The sequence below is a fragment of the Adelges cooleyi genome, unplaced genomic scaffold, assembly GCF_023614345.1.
Source record: "Adelges cooleyi isolate 19-005CV unplaced genomic scaffold, UGA_ACOO_1.1 ACOO_flye_CR_arks_rails_tigmint_CR_PRNA_651, whole genome shotgun sequence".
Lineage (NCBI taxonomy): Eukaryota > Metazoa > Arthropoda > Insecta > Hemiptera > Adelgidae > Adelges > Adelges cooleyi.
In genome coordinates, this window is record NW_026096352.1 from 1,636,462 (window position 1) to 1,653,924 (window position 17,463).

Below are 17,463 nucleotides of genomic sequence, written 5' to 3' on the forward strand. Positions count from 1 at the left end.
ACTGTCAGTAGTAGGTGTCCGACCGACCGACCGACCGATGAAATAAATTATACAATAGCGACCGATAAGAAGGGGTTTAAGTGGTGTGAGGGCGAAGAAAGCGAGTCGGTGGTCTCCTACTGCAGTGTATATTATAATATGCCCAAGTAAGTACCAACGAGTTTAGTGCAAATTCGATAATCGGTGGCGTACCGTTTACAATTTTCATCTGGGGAGTGATATGCAAAAAAAAAATTCCCCCTGACTTATGGCTTACAGCCGGACAAAAATGTATTTATCTTTAAGCATAACGCTGTGGAAACAGTTTTTTTAATCTACATTTTCTATTATGTATCTATTTTTCGAAAACCTTGGACGACTCTGTTTTCTAGAAAAAAATTGTTTTTAAATGTGTAATTGACTTTAACTAAATTTTGTAGGTAATTGTGAAATTTTCCACGTGTGATGTTATTCCGGTGGGAACCGATAACAAATACAGTTGGGTTTTTTTGATATTATTTATTATTATTAAGATTACTATAACGTGCAAACGTATTATGATAATACTCGTTTGAGAGTGACACGAATAATTATATTGATCGCGTGTGTGTGTTTGTAACGGTTAAAAACCAAATATTATTCATTGTGTTAATGGTTTTTGGCATTTATACTTTTATATAAGTATAATTGTTGTTTTGTTTTTACATAAAACAAGTTATTGGCGACGACATGACGCGATGCTGTTACTTGATAAACACACATAAAATACTTTAAGTTTAAATACGGCAATATTGAATTTTTCATTATTGTCTGGGTTTCCGTTTTTCTGATTTTCATACACAAATAAAATAATATAATTTAGATTCACATCCAAGCTAAAAATATTAATGCCGTTGTAAAAATCTGATAAAAAAAAATTGTCATCAATAATAATCCAATTTGCTGTAATAATGAACACACACATTAGTTTACACTTAAAACTATGATTTATGAAAAATTGCCTATATATTAAGCTAGTTATTAACCATATTTCTAGCAAACATATTAGACAATTTTATTTTAGAGCGAATTTTTTAATTAATAAAGAAATATGATTTATTTATCATAAAAATAATTGTATTATCACGTTTAAAAAAAGATTTTTTAGAAAATAGTGTATACTATATTCTCACTCTAGATCTACTTTCAATCTTATTTTCAAACCTCATGTTAAAAAACCCAAGCGCAATTCAAATTAAGAACAGTCAAAACATGCACAGTCCAAACCAAGCATCTAACCTAACCTATCCGTAATGGCTAGATATTCATGTTAAAGATATTCGTTTGTTTGAGGAAATTAGAAGATTCATGATATTATTTATAATATCTTTAGTTTTTTTTTTTTTAGGTTTTAAATGCTTTTAAGTATGCTAAGTGAATCGGTTAATATATCGTTGGGTATTTCGTTAATTATTTTGATTGCTTTTTGGATAACTAAGGCTTTTTCGGTGAATATGCTATAATATTTTGTTGGTATTCTAATTTTATGGGCTATATTGCCAATAATCAATGCAAAACCAATGCTTGTTTCGGTTTTAGAAGCATCGGTACCTAAGTACCAATGTTTCGTTCTTGTTTTACGTTTTCTATTTATAGAGGTTTCTAAAGACTTAGGGAAATGTGTGTTTTTTTTTGTTTCCCTAAATTAGTTTTAAATCTAAGTGATAAAGTTGGTTTTCCATGGATGTTTATTGAGAATGATAGTATAGTCTTGATTATATGTTTTGGCCAAAACGTTTGCATGACGACGACGACGACTCGTTATTAATTCGATGGCATCTTAGATGTTACACAGTGTATATGAGCACCGCATCAGTGACGCAATAGAGACCGCTAAGCCCGTTTAAGTCGTGCAGCTTAATATGAGTAGAGGTGCTGAGGCAAGAGGCACAGGGACCGACCACATCAAAATGATCCGGTGCATTCAAATCAATCTTAACAGGAATAACGCTAATTCGTGTCGTTTTCGAGCTGAGAGGCCAGGGATAAAGCATGTTCCATGCTAAAATCAAGTTCCGTATAGTGGTTCAAAGGGGGAAATTTAATTTGAAAGATTCTACGCAAATCTGTGTAAAGGGTGTCCCACAAATGAAATAACACATTTTTTTTTTAAATTTTATTTATACTCATTTGCGCTATAGCACCACGTTTTTTATTGCACTTTTTTTAAAAAAAATTGTTGTCACATTTATTTTAAAAAAATCAAGATATTCATTTTTTAACACTTTCGTTACTGACATCCTCGTACGAGGATTTAACTTTAAAAATCGAATAAAATTATAGTATTAACAACGAACTATTAATATAAAAAATGTCTTTAAACACAAGTTCTAGTGTAGGTTGATACACCCAACTTTTATGAACATCCTCGATAGCCTGTTTTTTCATGTTAAATCGAAATGCATCAGAACGCAAATTTTTTTTGGGGGGGGGGGATTTCCGGTGCTAGGCCTAAAGGAGTTGACTTTTTATTTTTGACTCACCAAAGTACCAATCGCATACGATTTTATATGTATAGAGCTGCTTCTCTAGTAAATCGGTTCAAGGGAAAAAAGTTATCATGTTTACAGACACAAAATAAAAACGCACATAATTGTAAAATCAGCGTCGAATTGAAGCTAAAATTTGCTTATCAATAAACAAGTTATTCAAAAACGTTCTTTAGTAAGTGAAAAAAATTATTATAATGTACGTTTCTATATATTTATTATTATTAGAAATAAGATTTTACTTAATTTTATAATGGAATGTTATTCGAATAGTTACTTTTTTTAATTAGAATAAAAAATGTCTTTCATAGATATCGGCTATCACGTTTTTGGATCTAAAGGTTCTATGCTAGTTTTTTTTTCTAAAGTTCACTTTTTTCGTCATTTAGACTATGAGTTAATCACGTTATGAATCAAAAAAGTTCGGTATAACTTCAAAATAACATTATCGCAAACTTAGATCCAACTTTAAAAAATAGATTTAATTTTAAAACAAAAAAGGTCAGACACTATTTTATTAGAAACAAAATGTTATATGTGTATTAAAAAATACACTGGTGATGTTAAATGAATTAAAATTATATGAGCGTTTTTATAGGATCATTATTACATGATTACATTATTTTGTATCTCAGGCTGATACTACTACTATAGAAAAAGTTCTTTGAGATATAATATATCTTTTTTATTTTGCAAAAAGGTATCTAATATTTGATTTTTAATTTTTGTACCACAGTTCTATCCCTAGTTCTATTTGATTCCAAGTTTAGTCTTAACAATAATATTTAATTATCAAGTTCTTGATTAACTGTTGAGATATAATTTTTAATTTTTTCATATTTTTTACGTCCAAATCGAATCATAAGCGGAAACATATTTGACTGCACTTAAATTAGCCCTCTAGAAAATTTACAAATTAAAACATTGAACCTTTTGATAACTTACAAATTATTTAAATAATATATGTTAAAAAATGATCAGAGTAATTGAACTAGAAATTATTCGAAATTATTCGAATTATGTTTGAAATTAGTGGAATTATTATTTATTTTAACATTCGAATACAAATTATTTAAATAATTATTTTAAACTCAGACGGCTCATGGCCAAAAAAAAAATATGCTTATAGCTTTTTCAAGATATTATAGCATTATTATGCAATTTTGACCAGACCGAAATTAGGAGGGAAAGGAAGGCTGAGCTTTGGACGTACAACGTGATTAACTGACGCCTTTAATTATAATATTTACAAAAAAATATTTGATCATTTTTTTCTGTAATATGTATATATTATTTGATGTTAATTAAATTTGTAATGCTCCACAAAGCATGCTAGAAGGGTGAGAAAATGAGGAAAGTGCTTTAAGCCGGCCAAAATTGATTGCCCCTGGGTACTAAGTGTCGTTGTGGTAGCATGACACAGGACGTCACCAAAATAAACAGGGCCTTATAACACTAATACGCTATTACACTATTAATTCATGGGGGGGGGGGGGAGACAAGAGACGACATCTCAATCTTCTCTTTGGCGAAAAATTATTTAAGGGGATTGCATGCAGTCTGTTTTTTTGACGTTTCAGACAGAAGAACCAGACAAAATTTTGACTTCTTAGATGGTCCTTCTTGATGGGGTTCTTTGGAAACTTTAGCTTTTTGTACGAAACAGATTTTTGATTTTTATGTAGAAAAATTGAGTTTTAAATTTGAAAAAATTGCAAATTGAATTTATTCAATAACAAGAAACTGAAATTTTTAAATGAAAATTGGCTTCCTACATAACATAGTAAAGTAGCCGATGAACTCGAATCTCTATACAGAATTGAAATTGGACTATCCTATGTTGTCGAAATTTTGTCTAGCTTATTAGTCTAAAAAAACCAAAATGGCTTTTACTCATAGAAACAATTATTTAAATTAAAAATAATACTTTAAAGCTAATACAAATTAACCGGTAAAATAATTGATATGGTCGACATTTATTAAAACCTCTATTTTTTTAAATATTGCCTTTGTAAAACTACTTAAAAACAGACCACATGCAGTCCCCTAAATGTAGTAATAAAACATATTTATTCTACTTTATTTTTGTCTAACGTATAAGAATTGACTAATCAAGAGAAGACAATTTCTGAGAAACTGATACCAAAATACCAACAATTTATTTAAGCTTAACATGGTTAGTTTTTGTTAAATAATGTTTTCGCAAAGATAATCCATGGTATGAGTTTAGAATAAGTGGGTATATAATAATTATACTGTATACATTATTAATTAGTAAAACTAAATTAGTATATTCATTGTAATATGTCCACATATTATGTCTACTGTACCAAACATTTTCAGCGTTAGTGTAGTCTTTTATTTCCGTCCAACGTTTTTAAAATTATGTTATATTGAGGCTCGCACTTTAGACATGAATAAAATGTGTTAGGCCTGCATTAATATTTCTTTTTATTTTATTTATATTTAGAATAATGTACTAAAAATGTTGACTGGTTGATAACCAGTTTTAAACAACTATTTTTAAAGTTATACGAGTTTAAACGTTTTGATTGGAGAGGAAGTGCGGTTGGGAAGTGCGCGCAGATAAAAAACAATACTACACTGCACCTTTCCTTGTTCCCTAAACTTGAAACTTAAAAAATAGTTATTAAAACTAACTTGGGAGGGGGTGAAAACAAAAAAATTGAGATCAAATTGTATAAAAAACATTATGGAAAACAATTTTTCTTATTAAACCCTATGAGTTATTGAGTGGTTCACGATACAATGATCACCTTGTATACTACCGATATACGTTGACAACCTAAACAAATACCATAAACCCATTCCCCTAGAAGGGGTGGAAAAGTTTTAAAATTTTAGTACTGTAAGTTAGACCAAAGGTAAAATCTATAACATACTTTCACCAAAAACCTGTAGTCAAACATTTTTTTTTTCAAAGAAAAATCAAAAAACGGTGGAAAAGTACACTTTACCGCAGTGAAGCAACTGTGAACAGGTAATTAAAATATGTTCATTATATTGTCAATTACGATGTATGGGTAACTATGGCAATACATTTTTATCATAGTTGAAATAAACATGTTATTGCACATCTTCAGTCGTCTCGAATCTTCAGACATAAAATAGCAGCGTAAGGAGATATAAATTTTACTATATACTTTACTATTACTATAGATTTTACTGTGTATTTATATGCTTGATTTTGATTGGCTAGCCTTTATGCTGACATTTCTTTCTCTATAATCGAATATTTGATGAAGAAGAGGTATATGTGTAATAAACTTGTAAATTTCAATCTCGATTTTTATGTACAGACGATCAACCCTAATCGCCTGTAATCATAATACTAAAAATTAATTTTTAAGCACACAATTGTTAATAGGTATAATGCTTTTATCGATATTTGTATTTTTATCTGTGAACTCAGGACCTGCATAGAAGCGTTTATTTAAAAGTGATTTCATGACTGATTTCAGTTTTAATAATTCCTGTAGGCCAGTGACCTTCCCATCCCTACTACGCCCCTACCCCACTGTACTAGTTTTTTTTTAACTTGATTTCTATGTAAAATAAACTAGTCTACAGTGTGTAGAAAAAGTAATTTTGCAAAAACTTATTTACTTTTAACATTAAGTCAAAATTTTAAATACTTGTTTTTTATTTTAATTTTGGCGGTTATAAAAAAATGCTAATAGTACACATGTATCATTAGTATTTTTTTATAAGCAGAACTCAGTACTCTGCAAAATTAAATTTTTGAAATTTGTAGTAGGCTATTGAAACTTTTTGAGTTATGATTAAGAGTCTAAATCAATTTGCTTTTTTGACGAAATATTTGTTTCTACTTAATCTTTTGTGCCTTATTTATGGGCTTATATTTCGACCGAAAATTCAGAATCTTAATTGGTTTTTTTTAGATTTTTTAACAAGATTTAACATGCAAATACATTACTTTGACACGGAGTTTAGACTTTGTTCTTCTTAGTTATAGGTTATACAATGACCCACGTATCTAATGTTTACATTAGAGAACTGAAATTGAAATTTAATATATATTTTGGCCTAACTATTGACTTTGTAAAAATTTCAAAACGAAAAAAAACACTTAAATAAATCAAATATATAATTGGACATAATAGTATTTTGTTTTTAAAATTGTATCACAGTCTTACAAAAAAATGTTTCAACTGTTACAAATATTCAAATTTCAAACAACTTTAACGATATTGAGATGCTAAAATTTAAATAACATACATTATATGATGTATAATCAGGGATTGGCAAAATACAGTATCTTTTCGACTAAATACAAAATACAAGATACAATTATCTTACATCTTATAACTTAAGATAATTGTATTTTGTATTTAGTCGAAAAGATACTATATTTATGAAGTATTTTAATTTAATTATTTTTTAGTTTCCCAAAACTTTTTATTTTATTTTTTTAATTTATCCATAAATTCTAATGGTGGTCTTTCTATAACATGTTTTAATCAATAAATTACACCGACTCTCCTATGGCGTTTCCCTTTGTCCATGTATTTTTAACAGCTATACGTGGCGGATTTTCTTTACTCCAGTCAGGCAAAGATGAAGACGTTATTTCCAATAGGCGTTTCCACGAGTAACATTATATTTTGACCGTATCATTAAACACGTGTTGACTTTTAATAACGTAATCGATCAAGATTTCAAGCATTTTATCAGCGTAACTAGCTCTAAGATACAAAAACAAAATAATATTTACTCTAAGTTACTGACAGCTATCCGATAAATGTGATCATGTTCGTGTAATGGCATAAATTAAACACTTAATTTGCGAAAAAAAGTTCATTATAATATTTACCACGGTTCATTTTGAAAGAAACTTGATGTTTGCTACATCCAATTATACCTAAGTAAACGCGGCAATGAAATCTCAATATCATACTTTACTTCGATTTTTTTTCTTGGCGCATAAGAAAGAAGTATAATATGAAAAAAAAACACATTTTTGTATACATACCTTTTTATTAAAACTATTCGGTTCAATTGTTTTTAAAATGTGCTTAACGTTTAAAATCGACAAATACCAAACAGAAGAAAAATTCTGTTGATTGTAGTATTTGTATATTTTCGACAAATACAATAATCACTGACTTGTCAAAACGTGTAATAATTATTGTCATTAGTAATAATATTAGATACTGCAGGTAGAGCAGAAAATATAATATTATAACATTGAAGACATCGAATAACAAATATGACTTGCGTTTTTTAATTATTACTGTGGATCCTGAATAATAGAAAATAATATGTAATTTTGAGTAGTAACGTGTTTTTTAATTATTTTTCAAAATCAACTGCACAAGCGATAACTGCTCTAATCACAAAATATATTATTTTACTATACATATTCACTCAATATCGTCAGCAATAGAGGTAAGCCTAATTTACACTAGAGTCTAGTCACTCTAGAGAGATAATATGCTTTGTCCTAATTGGGCTAGCTTTTTGGCTTTGCAATTTGTCGTTGTTTAATTTTGTATGCACATAAGTAATCTTCTTCAGATGAGTCCTGTTGGGGGAATTAAGATTCCGAGAGATAGTTCCTAGCGCTGTTGAGAAAAAGTAATATGTTGTTAATATTAAAATAGTCTTGTAACACTAGGCAAGGCATTATTGTGTCTACTGTAGCTGGCAACAACAGATGTTATATTATTACCAGTGTTGTATTTGTCGCGTTTTTTTCAACCTATCTAGATATGTTCGAACAAAATCGTTTCTCGATTAAGTACTACATAATACCGTTGTTGGCCGTTTAGCGACATGGTATATAATATATTTTATAACGTTATAGCGGCGCTTTAGAACATTTCATTTTTGTTCTGCGGCTGCCGCGAATGGCTTTGGCATCGTATAATAAATGGATATCGCGGAGAGGGAAAACATAGAATCACATACATACATACATACGAAATGTGTATACGAGATGGTTCCCACATGAGAGCACCTGGCCTGTTCTACCAAAATAATTCAGTACCGGATAAAACGATTGACCGACTCCATTATAAACAAAACCAATAGCGTTTTACGGTGATCGGCGTTTTTTCTTATTATGAAATCCGATTATCTGGTAATTGACCGACTGCGAGCAAGACAATTCTTTTGAGAACGCAATTTATTTTCAATGATTTGTTGTTGAAAACAAAATGCTCCATAAAGTCATGCTATAGTTGTTGCCAATAATAGTATAACGTCAATCGTTTCCTAAACTAATTCACCTATGTTTGATTTCTGCTTTTCTTATTTTATATCGGTTAAAAATTGAAATATCTCTAAGACGCGAAAACTTTTACCTTTGGAATATTTTAGATTTTCATCGATTTTAATTTATCCGTAGAGTAATTATATAAAGAGATGAACTAACATTACTAAACCCTATTTGCGCATGTAGACTGAAGACCAAGCAACCATATTTTACAACTAACATTTATTTTATTTCCAAACGAACAAATCATTTAAAATAATAAAATCATAATATTATAAAACACGTACCTACCAACTGAAGACGAGGGACGGAGTTCTCGAAAAAAAGCTTGTTATAAGAAGTACCTACAAGGTTTTTCATATAAAAACCGCAGCATATCCATACACTTGAATAACATACCAGAACTGATAAATTGGAAGCAAAGAGTACCTTGCTGATGAATTCATTGGAAAGCGTAGAAATACATCTTAGAGGAAATATTTTTCGTTTGAAATAATTGGGATTGCCTGATTTTTATAAATATATATATATATGATATACTGTATAATAAATTACTACGGTTGTATTTTAGACACAGACGTCGTTGCCTTGAAGGTGTTCATTACAGATTTGAAACTGCATAAAATTATATTTTATTGATTTTGTTTTTTAGATACAAGTCATTAAAATATGAATACGTATTTCAAAAGTAACAAGAATCAACAATAAAAATTGGCTGCTAACAATCTGGGCGCGCATCAAAAAGCTTTATTATGTAATAAGCAGATATTTTATTGATACCGACTGCGACAATACATTTTTATTATGGTCAAGAGTTTACATTGAAATAATTGCCACCTTATAAATAATGAACATATTCTTTTTTTTTTCCAATAAAGTATCGTTTAGGTATGATTCTTGATCTATAGAGTTGCTACCCGGAGAAATCGGTTCGGAGATTTAATGGTAATCGTACAAGAAAATACAAATAAAAACACATTATTGTAAAAACAACATCTTCTCAGCGCCGCATCGAAGCAAAAATAAAAGTGACCAAAAATTTTCGACATTTTTAACCTTTTTTTTTCTTTTATTCTTACACTATTTAAAAAAGTGGTTTTTTAAAACTATCAAATTAAAAAAAAAAAATCTCCAATGCAATAAATGCGTTAATGCGTTAGATACTGAAGGAAACCCCATACATTAAACTATTTTCCCATAAGTATAATTATTTTAAAATGAAGTAAAAATGTAAACTTTCACGGGTGTCCCTCAATTCTGAAGCAGAGGGAATGGGGTTGTTAATTGTATGCCTTAGATAGCACCTTCGGAGTATGATTTTTAAACTATAGACCGCATGAAGGCAAATACTAGATTTCATGATACAGACCAATGGTAATAAATTTCCGTATAAAAAACGAGTACATTGACATTGACACCTACACACGCGAAGCAAATAGTAATATGATCATTTTTAACGATAGCAAATCGATAAAATAAATATAATATATAGCTGCCTACTATGCCAGTTGTTGTACGTAAATGGTTACGTTACAAATTTATCCTTCCATTGAATAATGCCGTTATAAAACATCAAGTCAAAAGCAAGATTTTCTATTTTCTATTACAAGTTTTAGTGCTAACCAGTAAACTACTTATATCACGTTTTACCTTTTCGCTTAATTGTAATGTTTATGGTTTTTTTGTTGTTTGGCTTGTGCGTAATTCCAAACTATATAGAATGCAGGCCATCAGAGGTATGCAATTTTTGACACTACTAATTGTACCTACAAAAATAGTAGAAACATAAAATAAATAAATGAACCTTCAATCTCAAACTTTCCGCTTATAGTCAAAATCAAATTTCCATTGCAATGCATGGTTGTATAGTCCTAATAAATGAATAGAATCGGGTATAAGGCATCTCCTAGCACTCAATCATAGCAAATCCCACTTGTATTCGGTTGCGACGTGGAACAACATTGATGAGCTATTCCCAAACCATGCTCTCAGATTTCGAAACCATGATATTTTTCTTCTGCCAGGTCCTCTCTTTTCAAATATTTCGCCTTGCAGAATGGATTGAAGTACAGAATATTTACTCTCATTTCCCGTGATGTGTCTCAGGCTTTATAGGTCTTTATAGACCTATAAATAAATGGACTGATAGTAGAGAGAGAGGTCCGATTATCGACATCGTTAAAAAGAGACAGAGAGAGTTGTTAGGTTTGGCATGGAAGAAATAATATCATATGTAATATGATATTATGAAATAGTAATATGATAAAACCCGATAACGAAATTTTTATGTTAAACATTTTTAATTTATCTTATTAAAATATTGAATTGTAATTGTCATCAGTTTAATTTCTCATAATGGTTTTCCAATGTATAATTTGAACTCGACGGCTGCTTTTAGGTACTCTGATTTTGACCTTCTCATTACGTGACCCAACCATTTGATTCTTTTTTGAAATCGACACTCGACAAATACCTGCCACACATTTTGTTTGTTTTCAAACTTTTTTTCTATAATCTGCCCAACCACCGACAGCTGATCTATTTTCGATTTCCTTTTTTTAAATTTGCATTGGTACTCCCCTATACATACTAATAGTATGTAAAACAATATTAACAATATTTTAGTATAACAATAATTTACCAACAATAAATTGTCTGTAGAGTTTGTAAAGAAAAACTGTTTTTCAAAACATACTTACATGTTTTATAAAAAGTAAAACAGAATGTTCATTGATAAAATCTGAATGAAATTGTAATGTTTCTTAAGTATTTATTACCGATATATACTATACATAGCTATTTAAAACAATACATTATACCGCCGCCCCAGTAGAACAATGACACAGCTGCAATAATTGACATTTTACAGGAGAACCAAAAAACCAAATTGCTTTTCACTAAAATGATAATTCATGAACGCACAATTAATTATTACAACTACAGTTACGTCGTTTTTGTACCTTATGCGTTCGCTATATCTGTTTAAATATAGCGATTGAAGCATTCAGTCCATTTTATCAAATTTTGCAATTGTCATTGTAAATATTATTCTACCGGGGCGGCGATACGAAAGTATTGGATACCCGACAAAATAATGAAATGCATATCCTTAAATGCATTACAACTTCGAATAACACAAAAATAAATAATAATTAAATATGGTTTAATTATTATATATTTCCATATGTGTGTATCGTCATATATATGGGGCATTCTGAGTCAAACCACGCGTTCATCGGCCTGACCACCTCAAATTTTTATTTTAAAATTCTTTTGGTTTAATATAAGACTATTATTTTTTTGAAATTTTTTTCACTAATTTTTGCCCCAAAAATAGAGGTTATTTAAGTTATTTTTCAAAAAAAATAGATTTCGACCGGTTTTAAATTTCTGAAAATTTTATCATAAAATCAGAGACTTAAACTAAGTCTTTTCGTCTAATAACGGGATTGGGCCGAGATTTATTTCTATTTTTTTTTTTTTTATTAGACATTTTTTTTTTTCAAAATCTGAAAAAAAAAATTTCAATTTCAGTTTTCTTATTTAAAAAAAATAAAACATGTCTTGGTAAATTTTGATTTTTTGCATATTTTGGGAGTAAAAAGTGAAAAATTTTCCTTACGAATATCATTAAAAATAATACAGGGGCATAGTGTGGACGCAGAGTGCCACGCGGCATCTGAGGTTAAGCTGTGTTCGTTGTTGCTTGATCCAGGATGGGTGACCACCCGGAAAATTTTTCATTATGAAAAAAAAAATAGAAATAAATCTCGGCCCACTCCCGTTATTAGACAAAAAGATTTGATTTAAGTTTCTGATTTTATGATAAAAATTTCAGGAATTTGAAACTGGTCGAAATCTGGAAAAAATAAAAATGTCTTATATTAGACCAAAAGAAGTGTAAAAAAAAAGATTTCGAAAAAATTCAAGGAGGTCAGGCCGGTGACCGCGTGGTTTGACTAAGAATATCCCATATATATATAATTTTATTATTCCATTTCTTTTCAATTTTTATTCCATGGGAAACCTAACAACTCTATCCATCTCTTTCTAATGATGTTCATAACGTGGCAGTATAGGTGGGGTGTGTGGGAGGCGCAGTCAATTTCTTTATAGGTCATGGTCCCCGGTATTGAAGCTCTCTGATCTCAATGGTGTTAATGAGCTTAGTGTCTTTGTTCGTTTTTCTGAGAACTTCTATGTTTTAATCCGGGCGGTCCGAGGTATTTCCAGCATTCATCTATAGAACCACATCTGAAGTGCTTCTAATTTCTGTCTGTAATGCCATCATTCAGAGTCCGGGATTCCACTCTTTCCCCAGTAGCACCCTTGTTTCACTCTTTCTATCCAGCATGTGTCCAATAAAAAGATTGACAATGGGCATATCTAACATAAACAATGTTCGTATAATATGTTTTAGGTGAGCTCGAGTAAAGTGATGGCGTACGACAGACAATGGCTGTTGTTAATAAATCAAATTCCGATGGCGAATTCGCGTTATCTGTCCCAGCGACAAATCGATCGGCTGTCTGAGAACGTCGCGGATTCGGAAGACGGCCAAGCATTGTACGCGGAAAAAATGAAAGAACTCAAATGCATTTACGGCGGTATCGTTCAGCGTGTGTTCAACTATATGGATGGCGTACTCGAGAATAGCCAGACCGGCGAGGACTTGGCGAAAACAGGGCCGTTGTTGAAAGAATTCAAAAAGTACATAGCCAAAATGTTTTCGGCGCTGCAGCTGGCGAACGACCGAACTTACCCGTGGATGTGGCAAGTTTACTTCTTGCTGTACGCTGTAGACGAGTCAAACCCTGCGGAGTTCGGTGCCACTTACGAAACCAACACTGTGTTAAAAGGCGACATCGACGCTTTTGTGGATTGCTGTATCAGCCAACGCTATCTGAAACCTTCATCGTCGGGTTCGGCTTTGGACACGTTCAGAGCGACAAACGCCGAAAAGATGGTGGTCGAGGGTTTGGCGGCTGCTCAGGAACCGCCGGTGCAAGGGCAAACCCAATGGACCTACGCCTATCAAAACGCCGACCGATTTGCCGTGGACCGAGTGTTACTGAAAGGACTCAAGGCGGACAATGCGTTCCAAAAGTCCCGAATGAACGGTTTCCACAAGAGAATAAAAGACCGACTATTCGCCGTTTGGGAGGCGCCCAGGAGTGCTCTGTACTTGAAACAGGTCGATCTCGTCGATCACCACGCATTGATCGCCAAGTTGATAAAAATCTCTATCGCTCACTTTGTTTGGATGCACTTGTACAAGTTTTACCAGGTCAAATCGACCGTCGGTATCCAATCCTTTATGGATAGGTTGGCGTCGCCTTTAAACGACGCCGTCGCGTTCTTGGACACACGCACCGATGAGTTTTACAATGTTTTGCTGTCGAACATCCTGTCGAAAACGGTCAGTGTGGCGACGTTGCCGAGTCTTTTGAATAAGGCCAAACAGAATTTTGTTAAGCATTTTCGCTCGTTAAGTTTACACAAAGAGAGCGTAGACGACGTAAAAATCATTGAAACCATGACAAATTATGATATCAAACTCGATTCTAATTTTGCCGCCGACTTAAAAGGGTACGTCGATTCACAAAAACGAAAACTCACTGATTTTTTGTTCAAGTTGATTGACTTCTACAAATTAAGCCAAAGCCCAGTTGAAAGTAATTTAATTTGAATTTAATATATAATTGAAGGTAATATTATTACTATAGATTAGTATAAGTACAGTTTAAAACAATTGCATGGTACATAATTAAAATATATTAACTTACATTTACCATGAATCAAAACTTATTGTAAAAATGTAACTGTACTAAAATAATTTGTAAAACATTGTGGAATAACAATCACAACCCCTTTATAATGATTTACACTATGGAGATAATTAGAATCATATTATTTTAAATGTTACTTTTCCGTACGTGCTAATAAAATCTAATACATATTATATACATTTTTTTTTATAAAATATTTAATTGGTTTAAAATATTATAAAAGAGATATTTGATATTAGAAGTTCCATTAGAGCAATGGGGGAGGCAATGGACAAACATAGTTTGTAAGCATTGTTGTGCAATAAAAACCTATGAATTTCCTTTGTCAATTCTTTGTGGGACACCCTGTATATATACATACATAAGTTATAGAAACGTCGTTAATAGTAATATACAAGTTGATAAAATGGATAAAAGGCTAAGTATATTAAAGTGTTTTTCAATTAAATTATTAAATTATATTTTAATAACGACAGTAAATAAAATATGTAATATAAAAAAAATGATTATATTACTCGAAATAAAACAAATTAATGTTAACTGACAAAATCTAATACTTATAATTTATTATAATTGCTCAGTATTTTTATTTTACAAAAGAAAAAGCCTTGACTACAAAGTTCAATAGCCTGAATCGGGGGGTTACAAGTTATTTTTTGTATACAAAATTAAGGGATGTGTTATAAAGTAGGGACAGTTTCAAGTAAATATAAAAAACAAGAAAGTAGTGGCTTGCGATAGCCGAATTGCGAAACATAATTTTGAGTATAAATGTTTTCGACGTATCGAGTAAAGGCGACTAAACGTGTGTTATCCCTAGTGGTTAAAGTCAACTGGTCGTTGTTTAGTTGCAAGTCAAACTCATGCTTCCGACGTAAATTTCACCTAATAAATAACATTCTAGCGATGTTTGGTTTTGATATTATATATTATTCCAAAATATGTAAAAATGTATGTCCAAATAACGGAAATTTAGTTTAGGTTAATTACTGTGCTCAATAATATCACAAATAAAATAAAACTAGACAGTCCACTTCATAGTAAAACAATAGATTTTTAAATAACGATTTTTGATTGGGTTAAACATAATGCAGTAGGGCCATATTACAGTACGGCAAATATTATACACACTGTTTACAGTGTAATAACGAAAACTGAATCGCTGACAACAAGTAATTGAATAACGATGGTAGAATTATTAACGTGGATATGTTACTGGACTGGATACAAAAAAGTTCATGTCGTCATTTTCGCGTAACAATATTTAAAAAAATATTAAGAGATAAGATATTAGAGATATGAGTAAAGGGATAAGAGATAAACAAATTCATAATTCAATGTTTTTCCGTGGATTTATTTTTGAGTCCACTATCTGGTTTTATTTTAGTCTGAGATAATACAAAACCAAACATAATAAGCGACCAGGATCCCTTGCGCCCACTAGTGCCTACTACACGGGCGGGCGCTGGGCAGGAACACGTGTGCGTACACTTGTGAGCTTTTGCTGTGCGTGCACTGAAGTTTGGTCGGCAGCGGCGGTGATGGTGGCGGTGCAGCGGTGAGGTGAGGTGGAAGGCCGTCGCGCGTCTCACGAATTTTTGACAGAACTCATAAGAAACAATATTCATGACGAAAAAAAAAAAGAAGTTTTCTAAATAATTTCACGATATTAACTCCTAAGCGTGTACGCGTGTATGACCTTACCGACAAAATATGGGTTCTGTAAATACCGTTTGGCGTCCTAGAAGAAACTTTGCGCAGTTTAGTTACAATTCAGTATCGTGACAACCAGGTGCGGATTGTCGACGAAATGACGCTTTCGAAATTATCGCCAACGACGATCGTCTTGAGCCTAGTGTCCTCTTTGAGCCTGATGGCCTCGTTATGCCCTCCGCGTGCACTGTCGCTGGAAACCGGTTACGATCACGACCCAAAGAAAAACCCCACGACGGCAGAACTGTACAAAGACTTGAAATGCGCGTATCAGATGGCCTCAATGACGCACATGCGGTTGGTGAAGCTCATGCTGGAAGACAAAACCATTAAGACCGGTGTGGCGATCGGTCTGATGATGAAGTACAACATCCGGGGGGTGATATGCACCCTGTACAACGTGGCCGATGTGAAAATCGGCTCGCTGTGGCTACTACTGCTGTACGCGGGCACGGTGTAGTCTAATTACGAACACCGCGTGGCCAACGAGGCGGACGAAGCCAAGAAAGCGGCGGCCGTGGACGAAATGGTGGACAACCACGGTTACGTGACGGGTGAAATGCAAAAGGAATTGTCTGCCGCCGGTTGTCGACCGGGCAACCGGTTCGACTGGTAAGATGAACAGTACGCGCTGAAGATGGCCGCCATGCCGAGCGGCAAACTCAAATTGTACCATCTCCAAACGGTGGGGATCAGCAACTGCCAGGGTCTGGACAGTCTGTTGGACGAGAACGACGCCAAATCCACGTACAGGACGCGGTGTGAGGCGTTGAGGTCCAGACATCTGTTCATCAGCAACCCGGGCATCAACAAACATCTCAAGACCATGCTGATGACCGCTTACGACGTGCATGTCAGCTGGGGCGGCGCATTCGATTTGCTGGAAAACGACTACGATTGCGCGCACAATATGAACTCCCCCGCCGTTGGTTTCTTGCCCTTGTTTAGCATGAAGAAGTATTACAGCGGCGTCTTTAGTCTGCACGAAGGCATCAAGTGCCGGCTGATGTAGAACATTTTTTTGTACGTCAATGCGTTGGCGGATCAACTTCGAGATGATTACTTGAAAAAACGCCACGACTTGCTGATGGATTTCCAGCAGCCGTTACGCCTCCAAGACGATCCGGACATGGTGAGTTTGCTGGACCGCCTCGGCAGTAACGCCGTAGTCGTAGACGGCGTTATCCAGCTGCTC

The 17,463-nt window shown here is 32.8% G+C and overlaps 1 protein-coding gene across 1 annotated transcript; it reads left to right on the forward strand.

Annotated features, from left to right (window-relative positions):
• Positions 1-10,279: 10,279 nt before the first annotated feature.
• LOC126844633 (uncharacterized) lies at positions 10,280-14,655 on the forward strand. The gene is made up of 2 exons (XM_050582948.1): positions 10,280-10,502; positions 13,187-14,655. The coding sequence occupies exons 1-2, from the start codon at positions 10,434-10,436 to the stop codon at positions 14,453-14,455; spliced, it is 1,338 nt and encodes a 445-aa protein (XP_050438905.1). The 5' UTR covers positions 10,280-10,433; the 3' UTR covers positions 14,456-14,655.
• The last annotated feature ends 2,808 nt before the right edge of the window (positions 14,656-17,463 follow it).